At 43.7% G+C, this 17,596-nt stretch overlaps 1 protein-coding gene across 1 annotated transcript in view; it reads left to right on the top strand.

Moving 5' to 3' along the window:
• Positions 1-11,010, top strand: part of EEFSEC (eukaryotic elongation factor, selenocysteine-tRNA specific) — a 176,980-nt gene extending 165,970 nt beyond the window's left edge. The window contains exon 7 of the mRNA XM_065408075.1: positions 10,015-11,010. Coding sequence (XP_065264147.1) covers positions 10,015-10,199 — 185 coding nt within the window. The 3' untranslated portion in view covers positions 10,200-11,010. The remainder of the gene's footprint in view (positions 1-10,014) is intronic.
• Positions 11,011-17,596: the final 6,586 nt, after the last annotated feature.

The raw sequence follows: 17,596 nt of genomic DNA, 5'->3' as shown, positions 1-17,596 counted from the left end.
CAGAAGCCTGCACACAAGCTCTCAGTTCACTCACCACTGAAATGCAGCATGCTCAGCGGTGGAACACAGCAGCTGTTCAGCAGTGCATAGCAAAACTGTACAGTAGTTGGGGACATGTAGTGATACTGTATCCAGTTGGAACTTCAGGAGTAATTTAGCTGCTGTAGGCAGAATATAATTAGCCAAGTCATGATTTGGTGAGGACATTGGGGCAGCCTATTCTTGTGAAAAGTGCTGTGAGATTTTTCATCACCGCAGGCAGTTAGGACCTTGGTTTTATGTTTCCAAAAGACAGGTCCTGCCTAGCAGCATGTAGACCCTGGTACTATACTGTGGCATTCATTCAATACTGATTCCGAGGGAAGATTGCCACTCACTAAATTACCAGGATGCTTTTTTGCAGCTCCTGTGCTTTCCTTGGAGGTCTCCCATCCAAGGGCCTTTCTTGCCCTATCTTGTTTAGTTTGTGAGATCTATGGGGCCACAGCACAAAGTGATATTGGCAGATCTGCTAAACAGAAAAAGCTGTCTCTCATCCTCCTGAATCTCTTAACAAAAGTGATGCTGTGAATTCCAGAAGGGAGTCAGATAATATGTTTGCAAATGCCAGCAACAAATCAAGGATAGGCTCTAACACTGATAAATGCACCTACACCAGAATAAGTAATACCCATATTCCAGTAACAGCTAGTAATGGTGCAGATGCACTAGTATTAAGCCATTAGTGTAGACAGTGCTCTGGCTTAGAGCAGACTTCCATGACATGGTGGTAAAAACACCCGAGGCATATCTACAGTACCACTTGCACCACTGCTGTTACTTGTGCAGTTGCAGCATTAGTAGTAGTTCCTACTAATACATTAAAGTAGACTGTTCTAATGTGTGCAGGTATTTGATTAGATTTAAAATTCCCATGAACATAAATGTAAATGTTTGCCCTTGTCTCTTTGTTTCAAATTTCACACTCTTCAACCCCACCCAATTGTAGAGCCTGCTGGCTGTCCACCCTGTTGCACGTCAATCCAGAGGCAGCTATGTTCCAGTAATGCAAAGATTACTGATACTGAAATATTTATGGGACCCCAATAACTGTAATAGGTAGTATGCAGTATATAAAACATGTTGGGATCTTTAAGCATGAAAGGAACTATTGAAATTTGTGATATCAGGTCTAGGTGTCATTGTAATTGTCATTGCAGTAAAGAATTGGAACTGTTACTTAATTCAGGGGGCACCCAGGCCTATTTCAGGGAGGGGGGTTTGAAGTTCAGCTGTATACATTTTCCTCTCTTTAGGCTGGGTTAGAGGGCATGCCCCATATGTATATCATTCCACCTGTTCACAATATTGTGATTAGTCAGTGCCTTGGCTGTTACTCCCTTCTCTGGTTAGGCACACAGGAGTTATTCCATTGTTTTACTACTTTCCTCCAAAGTATGTAGCATTCAGCCTTTTACAGTTTTCCAGTCACTCAGCATTTCATTAGTCTTCTAAAGGAGATGAGCCATTCCTGGAGGTAAAGGAGACCTCTGAGATTGGAGTAGGAATGAGGAGGGAAAGGAAAGAGGGAAAGCTGGAGCAGGGAATGGGGTAGAGAGAAATGGCTAGGTGGAAAGAGAACAGAAAGCAGAGGAAAGCTGGAGGGGGAAGGGGTTCCCAACCTTTTTTCATTTGCAGACCCCTAAAAATTTTGAAAGGCGGTGCGGACCCCTTTGGAAGTCTTAGACCACAGGTTGAGAACCACCGGGTTAGACTTCAGGGGAAATAGCCAAGTCCACCTTAGAAGACCTTTTCAGGGTCAGAGAAAATGGTGAGGAGCAGAAGACAGCAAAACAAAAGGAGAGAAAACACGGGAGGACAATAGACTATGTAGATAGGAGAAATGGAGCAATGAATGGGCTAAAGGATTATTTGAAGCTGTGGACTGGGATCCACAAGAAGGAGCAAGGAGCCAGTATTTTGAACTTTTCTTGTAAAACAGTTGTACGTAGTTAACAGTTTCCCTTAGTGTGTTAGTGTTTTTACTTGGTTGGCCCCGAACGGGACTTAGCCTAGGGATGGGGCATGCCCTGGTCCCCAGGCTTTAAGCCATGCGATCGCTGCAAGAAATCAATGCCCATTAGCGATCCGCATAATAGTTGTTTAAGGTGTCTCTGAGAGTCGCATATAAGCAACAAGTGCCATATCTGCAAGTCATTCAAACCTCGGACTAAGAAGGAGAGAGACTTTCGTCTCAAGGCGCTCCTAGTGGAGTCAGCGCTAACTCTGGCACCGGAGCAGTCAAGGTCTGAATCTGCCCCGAGCACTGCAGCATCAGTATGCAGCACCCCACCGTCGACAGACCGGTGCCGTTCCCCCTCCCTGGCACCTGCCAAGCGGCTAAAGAAGACTGGGAGAGGAAGATCTCCTACATCCTGCAAGGGGAAGGAGAGGGCAGGAGGGGAGCCAGGGCCTGAGGAGGACAGCTCGATACCTCCTTCCAGGAGTCGGGCACGAGCTCAGGTCAAGCGGTCCAGCCCACCCCAACCCATGCCTGCCAGGCCGGACAGTGACTGGGGCCTTTGCCAACTAGAGGTCCCGTTGACTCCCGAGGCCCTGCAAGCAGTGTAGGATATCCTGGCGCTACCAGTGCCGCCCACACTGGCTATGGTGTTACCCCGGTCTAGGAGTAAACCCACCTTGAGTCCTTTAAATAGGTCCCCGTCTCAGCGGCACTGCTCCCCATCGTGGGGGACATCCCACCAGTGCTCACGCGCATGGAGCAACCAGTCCTCGAAAGCAGAGAGGCAGGCTTGGCGAAACCCTCGCTGGTCTCCCAAGATCAGAGAGAAAGTCTTCCTGGCGATCGATCCGCTCCAGATCCCGGTACCAGTCAAGCAGCGTGAGGCGTAGATCATTGTAACGCCGTCGCCGAACGCCGCTGCTTTCCTAGGACCCACAGAAGGGACTCATCCCGAGTGGAGAGCTCCCTGTCCAGGTGCAGCAGTCGGCACTGCAGCGACCGGGATAGCTGATCTACTCGCTCGTGGTCGCCTGAGAGCAACCACTTGGGCTCAAGCTCCGGCACTGGACAGGGGTCATTGCCAGCGGGCCAAAACCCGGCACCGGCGGTACCCTCGGTGTCGGCAGTATCGCCATCTAACCCAGGGCCACTGGCCAGCTGCCTGGTACTCATGGAGCTTTACTCAGCCTTCTCAAGGGCTCAGGTCGGTGATGGGGGCCTCAGACAAGCGATCGGCCTCAGTATCCCCCCGTACCCCCAGAGCAACCTACCTGGCCAAGTGGACGAGGTTCTCCCACTGGGCGTCTGAGCGTAGCACTTCTCCATCACACTCCTCCTTACAATCTATCTTAGATTACCTGCTTCATCTTAAGAACCAGGGGCTGGCCCTTGCGGCCATCTCCGTTTTCCACCCGCCGATCCAAGGTCAGACAGTTTTTTCGCATGACACGTCGAGCAGATTCCTGAGAGGCCTTGCGAGGCTTTTCCCGCCAGTCTGGGCTCCTGTCCCACAATGGGACCTTAACTTGGTTCTTTCTAGGCTCACGGGCCCGTCCTTTGAGCCTATGGGCTCCTGCTCCCTTTCCCACTTGTCATGGAAGGTCGCTTTCCTTGTGGCGATCACATCGGCGAGACAAGTGTCGGAGATTAAAGCCCTGACATCAGAGCCACCGTACATGGTGTTCTACAAGGACAAAGTTCAACTGCGACCCCATCCGGCCTTTCTGCCGAAAGCGGTATCTTCCTTCCATGTCAATCAGGACATCTTCCTCCTGGTGTTTTGTCCCAAACTACACACTATTAGTGAGGAAAGGAGGCTGCATGCCTTGGACATCAGACATGTCCTGGCGTTTTACCTGAAGTGTACCAAGCCCTTCCACAGGTCGACCCAGCTCTTCATCATGACAGCGGACAGGATTAAGGGCCTTCTGGTGTCCTCACAGAGGATTTCCAACCGGATCACCTCCTGAATCTGGACTTGTTACAAGCTGGCACAGGTCCCACCACTGCCGAATGTGAGGGCCCATTCGACCAGAGTCCAGGCATCCTCGGCAGCCTTCCTGGCGCACATTCCCATCCAGGATATTTGCAGAGCCGTGACATGGTCTTCAGTTCACATGTTCACAGCGCATTACGCCATCACTCAGGAGGCCAGAGTTGACGCTCGGTTCGGCAGAGCTGCATTGCAATCTACACATCCATGAACTCCTACTTGCCTCGGTTGGTACTGCTTGGGAGTCACCTAATATGGAATGGACATGAGCAAGCACTTGAATTTGTGTTCTTCAAGATGTGTTGCTCATGTCCATTCCATGCCCCACCCTCCTTCCCCACTGTAGGAATTTCTGGAAGAAGGAACTGAGGGTGGAGGGAGCCGGCGGTGCCCCGTATACCATGGCATGTGCGCGCCACTCGAGGGTGCCAGAGCCGGTCCCCTACGGATACCACTTCCGGCACTGGTGCATGTGGCGAGCACACACACCTAACAGAGAGCGGAGATGAGCAACACATCTCAACAACACCAGTTATGGAACAAGTAATTGTCTTTTACACTTAGTAGGTTAAAAATATACAACAGTGGGGATAGGAGATAGAGGAGTGAATATAGTCAAGTGGAAGTGAAGCAATTGATTTGAGTTAGGCAGTGGGTCAAGCTGGAGAGAGGATCTGATGAGGCAGAGGGAGGATCACTTGCATGGAGGAATTGGCATTCATTCCTCACGTATCTTCTCAACATGAGAGTTCTGGAAGGAGTTTGCCACCTGTTTGACTCATATTAGCCAGCACCTAAATCATAAATGAACATATGAAAAATGTTCATGAACTCTTGTATGCAAGAGAGGATTACTTTTGTTTTGTTTTTACTTAATGGTATTTCTATTTGAACTCAAAGAAGAGGGGAAATCTGAAGGATTCCTGTTTTGCCAGCACCTCTTAATTGGTCCACTTGCAGAGCAGTATTGGGGGGAAAATGCTCATCTGCTATCCTGGCTACTGGCTAGGAGCAGTGAAGTCATCTCTTTCCTATAGGCCTGATCCAAAGATCATTGAAGATAATGAGAAAAGGTCCATCGATGTGACTGGGCTTTGGATCAGACCCTATTAGAGGGATCAGGTAGGTATGAAGAAGCAAATGATCATGCCATGATGAAGCATCAGGGGAACCTTAAAACTCCATTTGGCACAGCCTTTGAATTATTGCCAGATCTGACTGGGTAGATACTAAGTATCAGGTATTTGATAGGAGAAGAGGAAGAAGAAATACAAGCCCAGAATTTCTTTGCATGTTATCGGTGTACCAAATTGTTGTGATTGCATATTTTCTGCAATTAGACAAGAATTTTTGCCTGTGCAATTGTAAAAATCTGGGTTATAATAATGTTTTATAAACTAAAACTAATGTAACATAAATTAGGGCAAAACCTATTTTATTGTTGAAAATATAAAATTGTTCCAAAAAATCTTTATCTTTCTGCTGTATGAAGCCATTCTGAGGCTTTGAAATTAATTTTCCTGGTGGGATTTTTTTTTCATTTGCATGCAAAGTTTGCATTTTCTGGAATTGTGAAATATACAATCTGGGATGAATCCTTTAGTCCTTGCTAAAATAGAAGAATCCTATAGTTAGTATGAGAGTCCTGACATGGTATTTACAACAGAGTAATAATAGGAGCTATTGTATATTCACATTTACTTCTCTAACCTAGGTTAGTCTACAGTATAAATACATTTTAAATAAGGTCTGGCTGGGAGAGTTATGTTATATACTTAGTGGTGAAAGCAGGTTGATGGGTGGGAATGAATTTGCTAAGCTTTCAGCTATCTACTATGCCTCTGAGGACTGCCCATTAATAATATTAATATGTAGGTATTTCCCAGCAATGTGGGCAAGGTGCGTGTTAGAACTTTGAAGCTAAAGTCTTTTTTAACACACAGACCTTTTAAATTTAATCCATTAGCAACTTGGCAAAATAAAGTAATTGTCCAACAGAGGAAGGAAAAAAATCTATTAACATTTGCTACAAATCCTAGTACAGGCAGCACTTAATTAATGGAACAGATTTCTCACTATGTATTCAAGCTAACATAGTCATTGTTCAGGAGAGATTAGACCTCTAATGTAAGTAAGTTAAACTAGAGTTTCATCTAAAAATATCCGTCATTTCAGCTATTAAAGGGCTGATGTCTTCTTCGGTGACAGATATATTTCCCTTCATTTCCTGGGTTTTGTAAAATGTAAAGTATGCATTGTGTGTAACGCGAGAAATCCACGGAGGTAGATGAAACCTAGATTGTGCCTCTCTGCCTGTCTCCCTCTGCTTGCTCCTTTGTGCTGCTTTGTATCATAGAGCCTCTTCAGCCATAGACCTCCTGGCACCAGAGTGAAAAAAACAGCAACTGCCATTTGTCAGGGTATGATGCCAGCCACCTAATCTGTTTGCAAAATGAGGGCCATGGGATCTGATTAAGTAATTTAGATACCTTGCAAGTTTAATAATACCTGAGCTGCATTTGGCTGGCAGCCCATGATTTCACTTGTAGGAACTGCCACATTCTTCCATCTCTCCTGCTAACTCTTCTTGCACATAATGCCTTGTTTGAATCTGAATGGGTGTGGAGCCTGCAGGCGAGGTCAAGTCTTGCCTCTTTCTTTTTCAATTTTTCTGGATGGATTGGAGAGGAGGTTGCTTTAACACCCCCCCCCCCCCCCCCCCGCAGTTCATTACACTTTGTGTGGCTCCATTTTCATTTTTTCATCATCTTTACTTGAAATCAAAATTTTCAAATGTGGGTGCTTCAATGTAGGCAGTGGCCTGTATGAGTGGCCTGACTTTCAAAGGTGCTGAGCACCCCAGGCTCTCAGTGGCTTGTGTGGGCGCTATGGATGCTCTGCCCGTTTGGAACGGTGATTGTACCGCACCTCTGAAACTCAAGCCAGTTACCTATTCCGGTTGTTTAATGTTAAATATTGTGATTGCACCCAGAGGCCCCAATCAGGATTGGGGGCATTATTGTGCTAAACTCTGTATAAACCAAGAGGAAGGGTTCCTGAGTATGGAATTAGGTAGCTAGCTTCTGACACCCAAGATAGAAAATGTTGGCCACTGTTGTCAAGTTTTAACCCCCCAAATTAGATATTTTTTTTTAAATTAAAATGTGTCTTGCACAACCTAGTAATATGGCTTGAAATATTTCATGATCTTTTGTAATTAATGAAAATGGGCCTTTCTGAGATGATTTGGATTTAAACATCTTCCTAATAGCAGCAGTGTTCCAGCAGCAGCAACGTAATACTAGTGATGAGACCAAGAAAGGGAAACTGACTAGTAACCGAAGTGAAGCTAAACCGCATAGCTTCCTTGTCTAAACTGGGCGAAGTCCGAAAAGTAATCAGTCTCCCTGGAGAAGTACAGGAAGCCCTGTAAGTTAGGGACATTTGCAATGAGATCGGTCAAAAGAGTGGAAATGTACAATAGGGAACAAATCCTGCACAGGCAGGGAGCTACACTGGATCAGCTAATAGTTTTTTTCCCATCTCTATTATTATTGCTGTTGTTTCCAGGATTCAAAATGTGCTAGATACTTTCCAAATGTAAAAGAAGGTACTTTATATGAAATTATTAGATTCTTTCATTTTTAATGATGAAAGGTGGTCGTAATGCAAGTAAAAACTTTTTAAAATAGGTTTTATGTGGACAGCACTTGGGTTTGGGTTTTATAAAAATCAGCAACAACAAAAACAATTGTACGGCGTAGTGGAGGCATATAGTACGTGTTTGAGGTCAGGTTTTACTATATTATCTAACTTGATTAATTGTATCTTCCACATACAAGGATAATTATCATTAAACTTCTCAACCGCTGGGGAGAAACTAACCTAGTCACTTTCACATGAAATAAGTGTTGCTTTTTATATCCCAATATCTGAAGATAAAAGAAGAAAACTTTTTACTGGTCATTCATATACATTTCAGGAGGTCTTGTAGAATGTATGCAAAGTTAATGCTGACATTTGACTTCCCCAACCCTAGGCTATGTATTTTTTAAATTATGTACCTATATAATGTGCTCCTTTTCTCCCATACTCCCACGTCCCTTTGTGTTTGGAGAGAGCACCTGATTGTCCTCACTTCCCCCCAACGTGGAGCATTTGAGTGGTCTGCCTGTTAGGCTAGGTCTACACTGGGGGGGGGGGGTCGATTTAAGATACGCAAATTCAGCTACGCGAATAGCGTAGCTGAATTGGACGTATCCTTTTTGACTTACCCCACTGTGAGGACGGCGGCAAATCGACCGCCGCGGCTCCCCTGTCGACGGCGCTTACTCCTCCTGACGAGGTGGGAGTATGCGCGTCGATTCGGGGATCGATTTATCCGTCTAGATGAGACACGATAAATCGATCCCTGAGAGATCGATTTCTACCCGCCGATCCGGGCGGGTAGTGTAGACTAGCCCTTAGAGCGCTATGTATCAAGGATTTGGCAGTGTTTTCAGAACCTCCGTTACAGGAATTGAAGGGGAATAGCTGACAGTGTAATGGTTTTGCTGCAGGACCTGCGTATTTCCTATTCTCTTGCTGTTGTGATTCCTCTTCTCTCTCCCCCCCCCCTTCCCCCCCCCCCCCACACACACACTTTTGCAGCACATTGTGAATGCCTCTTGGAGCAATTTACTATCTGATTTAGCAAGAAGAGAAGGTGGCTCTGGTGCTGAGTCCCCACAATCAGCTGTAAATACCCACTAGATGTGTCTGTAATGGAGCAAATCACATGTGCTTGTAGACCTCCTGTCTCCAGTAAATCATAAGCATCTCAATCTTTTTGTCAGGCCATGATACGAGACTCCGTCTCTGAATTTCAGAATGAGGTGGGAGAAGCTGATTAAGTGTTTGAGATAAGGTTACATGACACCACAGGTTAAAAACACCTGAACTGAAACTGGCCAAATGCCTGAGAGCTACATTTTGGAGTATGCAGATAGGTGGCATTGAATATGCTTCTCAGAGGTTCTCTGTCATCTGCTTTAAGAAAGAAAAGGCTTCAAGAGCAGTCTCCAAGGAGCAGTATCTCCCCTGTTTTGCAGCATTTATTTGGACTTGGCTACCTTGTATCTCTTATCTGAAATGTCACCAATGTGATCCGTTAAAATAACATAAAAATGGTAAATAAAACCCCTGCTGTTTAGGTAGAAAAGGGCAGATATTCCTGTTTGAACACAAAAGATTTAAATCCTTTTCGAGCATAGTGTTTAAACTTCCAGTCGTGCTCCCCCAAATTCTGATCCTCTTAAGGATTGGCCACGTAAAAAAAATTGTAACCGGTTAACATATATGGTGCTTTGGCCAGAAACAACACTGCTTTACTTGTGGTGTATTGAGCAGTGTACTTTTGGCCAGTCTAGGTAATGGACCAAAGGTATTCAAGACCTCTGGTGCCTATGGAGCTACACTTTTTCAGGATTTTAATCTTTGATTTGTCACTTATGTTCTTGTGAGATTTCTATATGAATTTTTTTGGACAAGTTGGTTTTGCTTCTCAGAAATAGAGCAAGGTTAAATGTGACTCTTATTGATTTTTTTTAAAATGCTAGTCCCCAAATCCACTCACAAGAAAGAAGAGGTTGCTGGAAAGCATCCATTCAGGATAAAGAGGGAAGTCTGTAGAGTTTTAAAGGCCTAGATCAGGCAATTTGATCTGATTTGTTAAAAATCCATTACTATTTATCCCTTCAGAACTTTGGAAGGGAGATGGCTTGGGGGGTAACTGTATTAGAGCTTGCAAAGAACATGGATCTGGGAATGAGGATGCAGGAGACTATATTGGATTGCAGGGAATAACTATTCTGAACTGTACTTTTGAAGGATTGTCATAATTTTAGTTTTAGCCAATAAATCCTTGAAATGAGGTATATTGCAATGATGAACTCACGTATTCATTGTTTTCAGATGTACACTTGTAATATTGAAATGCTGACAGGCAGTTTTTTGTCATGTATGTTCTTGATTTTTTCAGATGGACTCAAGTCAGATACAAAGGTGTTTCTCACTGTCCCCTCCAAGAAGAAATCCAAGGCAGGGAAGGGAGATGCAGCCAAAGAGGATGAAAGCAGCAAGGTTGACTCAGCCCAGCCTGTTACTATCAACCTTCTCTTTAAAAGATATGTCTTTGACACACAGAAGAAAATGATTCAATCTTGAGAAGGCGGAAGAGGCCTTCTAGCTGATGTCTGAAGTGTCCTTAAAAGGCTTACACACCAAAATGAATTCAGGTGGAACGTATTTCTTGTCTGAAAACCTTGGACTTTGAAAGGCTTTTTATCTCAGTAACATCCTATAAGGGCGCCTTCTACCTGGATTGAAGCTGGAAAGTCCTCCTATCCCCATGACTACGCTTGGCCTCCAGAATCTGTTTGTTCTGATTTTGCTATTTGAATCTCCCTGCTGTCCCTCTTGGCAAGTGTCACCTGCCAATTTGTACGGTTGTGTTTTACAGTTGATAGAAATGTTTTCATGAAATGTTTTAAGTTTCTTTTAAGCATTCTGCAGCAAGGTGGAAAATCCAAACCCAGTAGCATTTGGGAAATTTTATGAGAACCAGGAAATGAAACTAACCAGTCTACTTTCACGCCCCAAGCTGAGTGAGGGGCAAAAAATACCCAATGTAAATGGTGAAAATTAAAAGAGATGTTTTAGATTCTTTCAGATCTAATAATGTGAGATGCTGTCTGAGAGACAGGTATGGAAGTTTTGTATAAATGATTTATATCTTGACAGTCTACAGTGTTAGAACATCCTCATATGCACATAATTTCAGGGTCTGTATTGTTATGTTTGCTAGTCTGGCAGTTCAGAACTGCTTTTCTACAATATTTCACACAGCTTTTGTGAGTCTGCTGGCTATTTATTTGATTCTTTAGGAAATTGGAAGGCTAAGCTGTTCTGAATAATTGCTAAGAAAATATGTGCTGGAACTGCTTTCATTTTTGTAACCAAAGTGCTTGTTTTGTGAGAATGAAACACAAAGTTGCCTGTGGAAATAGTGACTGGCTTTATTTCATTAAATTAAGATACCATATTGCAGTTATAAGGGCTTTTAAACTGAAGATCTCTAAGGGGCTTAGAAAGGCTCTCATAGGTGGTACTTCTGATTTCTTGCCCCAACCTCATAAAAGCTGGGGATAACAGTTCTCCAGTGTCCCTTCTTTGTTTCTTGTAGAGCATAAGCCACCCTAACACAGATACTAACAATGGTTGTACCCATTCAGATGCTGCACTCTTGAGCAGGGATTGAACTAAGGATTTACAACACCAAAACATTCACCCCTGTCATTTGATCAAAAGGAGTAACACTATTTGCTGTCAGTAAGTGGTGTGGTTGCTGGGACCAGCCATGAGAATGAGATGGGGCCACGTGCACCAAGCCAGCATATTTCTTTAGATCACATAGAATGCTAAACAAATAACCATAATAGATCATTTACCTTCTTGCTTGCCAAAGCATTATGGATCAGCCATCCAGTAATGGGAATAGGGGTTGTGCCCTTTCTGCTGGCTTGGGTGGCTTTTTTTCAGCAGAGCAAAATATTGTAGGATTTATTTATTTGGTGACAGGGATGAACTGGAAGGAGCAAAAAACTTGATATCCAGAGAACATTTCCCGCTAAACATTCTTGAGGCAGGGCAAATTTGGTGCCTAAACTAGCTTGACACAGTGTCCCTTTAAATCAGATCAGAGGAAGTGCTTTGTGGAATAATCCCAAACAGTTTCTGCTGAGTGAGTGAGTCCCAGCCAAAGCTTTAGCACATCCTTTAAGATGATGGGGTTCGCTTTCAGTGTGATCCATGAGGAATTAGACAGGCAACTCCAGTTACGGCTTAATATGACTTGTGCTGCCAGCCCTGCTGGAAAATGTATCCTCCTATAAGGAAAATGTGTCCTCTCTCTCCCACCCTCCTCTCTCATATACACCCCCCAAGACAATCTTTCATAGAATATTTATTGCATTCTCTTTCTGTTAAGTCGTTATCAAATCCCATATTGCATCCTTTACTCAATACTGCACTCCCATTTAGCACTTAGATACTATGGTGATGGGTGTTATAGAAAACTGTTAAATAGATGACACCGAGGGAATGCCTGTGTATTATATCCGCTTAATCTAAGAATTATTGGTATAATTTGGGGAATTTTGATCACTTGCAATTACTAAAGAATTTGTAGTATGTTTAAGAATGTTTTTGTTTGGGTTTTTTTTGTTTTGTTTTGTTTACAAGTGCAGAGGTTTTGGCTCTGGTGTCCTCAACAAATACCAAACTGGGTTATTAACTGCCAATCCTAAAATACCCATGTGAGTTTCAGTAGGACATGATAGTCTTTTGTGTTTTATCCTAAACTGCTATGTACTAATGTTGCTCGCTGCTGCATTCCACACCAGAGGTGGTAGCATTTTGGTGAGGGGTAAGTGATTCTTGACTGTACAGTTTGTAAAGGACGTTTTGATACTCCTGGATGGAAGGCAGCCAATCAGTGCAAGGTATGTATTGTTACATAGCATTTTCTGTTTAACTTTCTGAATTCCTTCTCTGTTTCCACCCATTCGCTTTGCATTCTTCAGGGCAGTCTGAATGGGCCAATCAATTGTTCTGGAACTTGATCCATCTGAAAACATACAGATTAGGAATACTTACTGAGTCAATATAACCCTCTCTTTGGCTGAACAGTATTCTAGTGCTTTATAATTCTGTATTATAAACCCCTTTTGAAGAGTGTGTTGTCCTTTCACTTTGCTCATCTAGCAGAGTACAGTATTTTATAGGACCAAGAGTTGGTGGTATATGCTGAGAACTGGGGTTTTTTCCCCCCTAGTAACTCTAAGAGGAAAACTTAAGTGTGCCCAGGAACTTTGATTATAATGTGCTATTACTGCAGATCTCTGGCTGCTGTCCTGAGGCTGTTGGATACACATTCAGAAAAGGGTGAAATGGTGGAACAAAATGATTATGGGAAAATCAAAGCATTTAAAGGCATTTGTAGGATGAACAGATGTTCAAACGTTCTTTTATTTGGTCTCCAGACATACGCCGAGACTTTGCTTTCATCCTGGTAATCGGTGCATTATGCTGTAATTTGTAAAAATGGCATTAAAATTTTTTTAACAGGGTCATATTGTGCTCTACTGACTCTGTGTCATTAAGCTCTGAAGCTAACGAATGACAACTGGGAAAAGGGGTTAAATGTTGCAGAATGTACCATACTAGTACATTTTATAGGAGACAGTGTGCTATAACTAACACAAAAATCAAATACTAAATAAAGGGAGGTTTTAAGAAATTGCTGAGATTGTGTTAGAGGCTGAGAAAATCCTGAACATATTACATTCATGGGTACAGGTTTTTTTTCTTCACCCCTTGCCCGTGGTGTTAATTTAGTGCAGCTAGGTGACTGCAGGAAAAAAGAAACATCCATATTGATGCAGTATGGAGATCCTTTGAGCAATGTGTTTGTTCATTTTTATTAGCACTAAGCACATTACATGCACATTAGTGTAGTAACATTGAGTAATCACAGGGTGGCAGACTAAAAGTGAAAACATAGCATTACAGGAATTTGTAAGGACTCTGCATTCACCTACAGTAGCCATGTTCCACTCCAGAGATGGCTGCATTTCAGTGATGGGAGGTCAGTTCCTGTATTTACATTATGTAAAGAAATGTGGGATCTTGTGAAATGAAGGATGAAAGACCGCAGAGAAATTGATTTTTATTAATAGTATTTTAAGGTATTTTTATCTCCTTTTTTGTTTGGTTTTTAAATAAAAAGCCTTTCAGTTCCCTGTTAATGTTAAATGAGTTTAAGATCTGAAATCATTAAGACTCAAAATTTTCAAATAAATATAAACTCAATATTCTAAGCTACTGAACCTGGAAGAGGGAAAGTAGAGACTCCACTATGGGAAAAATCTATGTAAATATTAGTCTGTGTGGAGCCAAGACCCAGAATAAATTTTAAAGCAAAATATTGGAAAATCAGTTCTTTGACTAATGGCCACATGTATTCCACTTCTGGTGTGCATATACCCCATGTGCATGAGATTGGATTCTTTTGAATAGCAGTATCCATTTGGGCTGCACCTGCACCTCTAATGCCCCCATGCCATCCCACCCATGGGCATCAAGGGTAGAGTGTGCCTAACCATCCTTCAATTGTTCCAAGTGTCAGAGCTTCTCTGGGATGATGGAACCCAAGTTTCCAATATTAAATCCTGTTCCTCTTGTGAGGCAGCTATTCTTATCTATGATGGTCACTCTAAGTACTACTTCTGGTGCAGCACATATGCCAGATCAGTGCTCAATATGTTGTGCTTTTTCTTGGAGGACACAAAAAGTGAGGGAATCCAACCTTAAAATATTCCTCTTGGAACGCTCCATAAGTCCTCCTCTGAACCTGAGGGAAAGAAGACTACCAAACTCGATCACACTATCTCCCCAAGTGCTCCAGTACGCCGCAGGCCTGCTCTTCGCTACTAGGCTCGCTCTTTCTGAAGGAAGGTACGTTCTTCAACTACCAAGTCAGGAGGAGCATCTAAGCTCACCTCTGCCCAATCTTTGGAGAAAGGCTTAGGAAAGAGCATCTTTCTCAATGTGACAGCAGACACAGGTCTCTTTCCTTGAGACCTGGTAAATCAAAGCAGAAATCCTACCATGTATATGCTCCAACTCATGTTTCTTAACCAAGAGGCAATTCAAGGCACAGATCAAGTTCTGCTGATGCCTTGACCTTAGCTGGTCATTGAACAACCACAGAACCATCTAAGGACATTGTCCGTACCTCTACCGGTACCAACACATTGGCACCGCAGCATTCACAACCTGTAGTACCCACCACTCTTCAACTGATGTGCTGGAGATTCTTCTGGCTCTGACGTTTTCAGTACTGAAGAGATTTATCGTACCAAGTTATTTAATGATAATCCAACAACCGGCGTCACCGTTGCTCTCTAACGCTAAGAAGCACCTACCCTCAGTACTACCTGCAACTATGACCTTGGTACCAGTGGAGAATATTTCAGAGGTCCCGAGAACATATGAAAGAGTGACTTCACCTATGGAAGAAATATACATCTTTTCTTCATCTGCTTCTGACAAAGCAGGGAGATATCACTTATCTGTTGTCACGCTCCCCTCCCTGTGAGCCAAGTTGATCTGTCAGGGAATCCCAGGGACATTTCTATAAATGAAGGCATTGGGAGTCTTGAGACAAACATTCTTTCTGGTTACCTCCTCCATGGCCTGCAATCCCATATCCATATAAATTGCAGTCATGGCCATTCCGGGCTCCCTGTGGCATGCAGCCCAGCAGGAAGACTTCTTCCATTGCTCCTGCCTCAGAGTCAAGTCTCTCTCCTCATAAGTCATCTCAAGAGGGTCCACTTCTGCAACACATTTTACAGCAACAGGAGCAAGACATTGAGCAGGATGTCTGCAAGAAGCAGAGGATCAGCTCATTCCAGCAGCAATATGCTCCTCTTCACCCAGTGAAGCTGTCACCCCTGCTATTCCAGCCCAACCAGCTGACTACCATGTCTTCTAGGAGCTACGATGGTGAATGGCCAAAATCCTGGAAATCCCATTAGAGAGAGTGTAGGAAGAGTGTCAAACTATTAAAGATTCTGCATTTCTCTGTTCCTGGGAGAATGGCAGTACCAATAAATGAGCCAGCTAAAGACCTGTGGCAGAGTCTATCCTGAGTGTTACCCACATCAGAATAGGGAGACAGGTTCTGCTAGATTCCCTCGAAGGGGTTCGAATGTTTCTATAATTGACCCTGGGATTTGCAGTTGTGGCAGTTCATGAGAGGTCTAAGCAGGAGGGACCAAAATGACACTACGGGACAAGGATGCAAAGAAGCCTATTCCTCTAGTAGGTTGCAGATGCACTTATCAAACTACCAAGCATACCTTGATAAATACAACTTCCTAAACTGGGACAGGGTATTAGTGTGTAGAAAAGCTCCTTCAGGAGCACAGAGAGAAGCTGAAGTCTCTAGTAGTTGAGAGATAGCTAGTGGCCCATACCTCCCTGCAAGCTGATCTGCACACCTCAGACATAGCAGCATGTTCCTTGGCAACCTCAATCATGATGCGCAGAGCTTCACAGTTGCAGTCTTCTGTAATACCAAAAGAGGTCCAAATGATCATCAGGGAGCTGTGAAGGCTATGACCTTTTTAGTGCAAGTACTGATGAAGCCCTGCACACTTTAAAGGACTCGGGAGCTGACTCTGCACTGTCGGGGGTTATATACACTGCCCCAAGGAGAAAGCAGTGTATAAGCTGCCTCTCTCTAGGGTAGTTTCCAGGCCTTTCTCCCACTACTATAGCCAGAAGAGATCATCAGAGTTTCTGAGGAAGAGAGACAGATTCCAGAGAAAGAGACCTTCCTGCCACACACTTTTCATTGACTTTGTGTCAGCAGGTCTGATGCCACAGTCAAGAGCCATCTAGAAATGCTGGATCTATCCTCCTCTTTCTCCCCTTTTGGCAACTGCCTTTTGCGGATTTGGGGGGGGGGGGGTAATGGATTTGGATAACCTTGGAGTTGATGCATCCTGGAGATTATAGACAAGGAGTATTCTACCTAGTTCCAGTCCCTCCCTACCCATTCCCTGTTTCCATTCAGGGACACCTCTCACAAAATATTGCTAAGGAAGGAGAGAGAGATTCCCTTCGGTAACTTGGAGCAATGAAAGAAGTGCCCGTGGAGTTCTGGGGCAGGAGGTTTAGTCTAATTATTTCCTAATTCCAAAGAAGAAAAGGTGGTTGACACCCCATCCTGGATCTTTGACATCTCAACAAATTCTTCCATTGTTTCGAGTTCACGATGGTGACCCTAGCTTTCATAATCCCCATATTTGATTCTCAAGACTGATTTGTGGCTTTGTTTTCAGGATGCCTATTTCCATATGGCAGTTCACCCAGCCCAAAGAAAATAACTCAAATTCCTGGTGGGAAAGTAACTGTATGAATACGGAATGCTTCCCTTAGGTCTCTCCACAGCTCCAAGAGTGTTCACCAAGTGTTTAGTGGTTTTGGCAGTTCACTTAAGGAGACAAAGGATATATATCTACCCGTACCTTGATGACTGACTAACTCAGGGACAATCACCTCAACAAATGAACAATTCCATCCAAGTAACGGGGTCTCTTTCCTTCACTTAGTCTCAGAATCAACAGAGAGAAATCCAATCTCACTCCTATTCAAAGTTTGTCAGAACAGTTCTGGATTCCACAGCATCAAGAATTTACCTCCTACAGGATAGGCCCCACACTATATTCACCCTTATCAGTCAACTCAAGTTTTACCCAAAAACACATCAGTCAGAGCCTCACTCAGGCTTCAGGGGCACAATCAATTCCACTCTTCCAGGAATCAATCCATCTATTGGACTGGTGCATTCATCGTCACATCATACTAGTGCCTCTGCATCTTCCAAGCGTGTAGAACACCCTAGTGGATTGGCTCAATAGACAGTACTCAGACAATCAAAAGTGGTCTGTCACAGACTCAGTTCTGCAGAGCATCTTCTGCAAGAGGAAATA

Source organism: Emys orbicularis, chromosome 7 (genome assembly GCF_028017835.1).
Source record: "Emys orbicularis isolate rEmyOrb1 chromosome 7, rEmyOrb1.hap1, whole genome shotgun sequence".
NCBI classification, from domain to species: domain Eukaryota; kingdom Metazoa; phylum Chordata; order Testudines; family Emydidae; genus Emys; species Emys orbicularis.
This window is presented reverse-complemented; position numbering and strand designations above follow the sequence as displayed.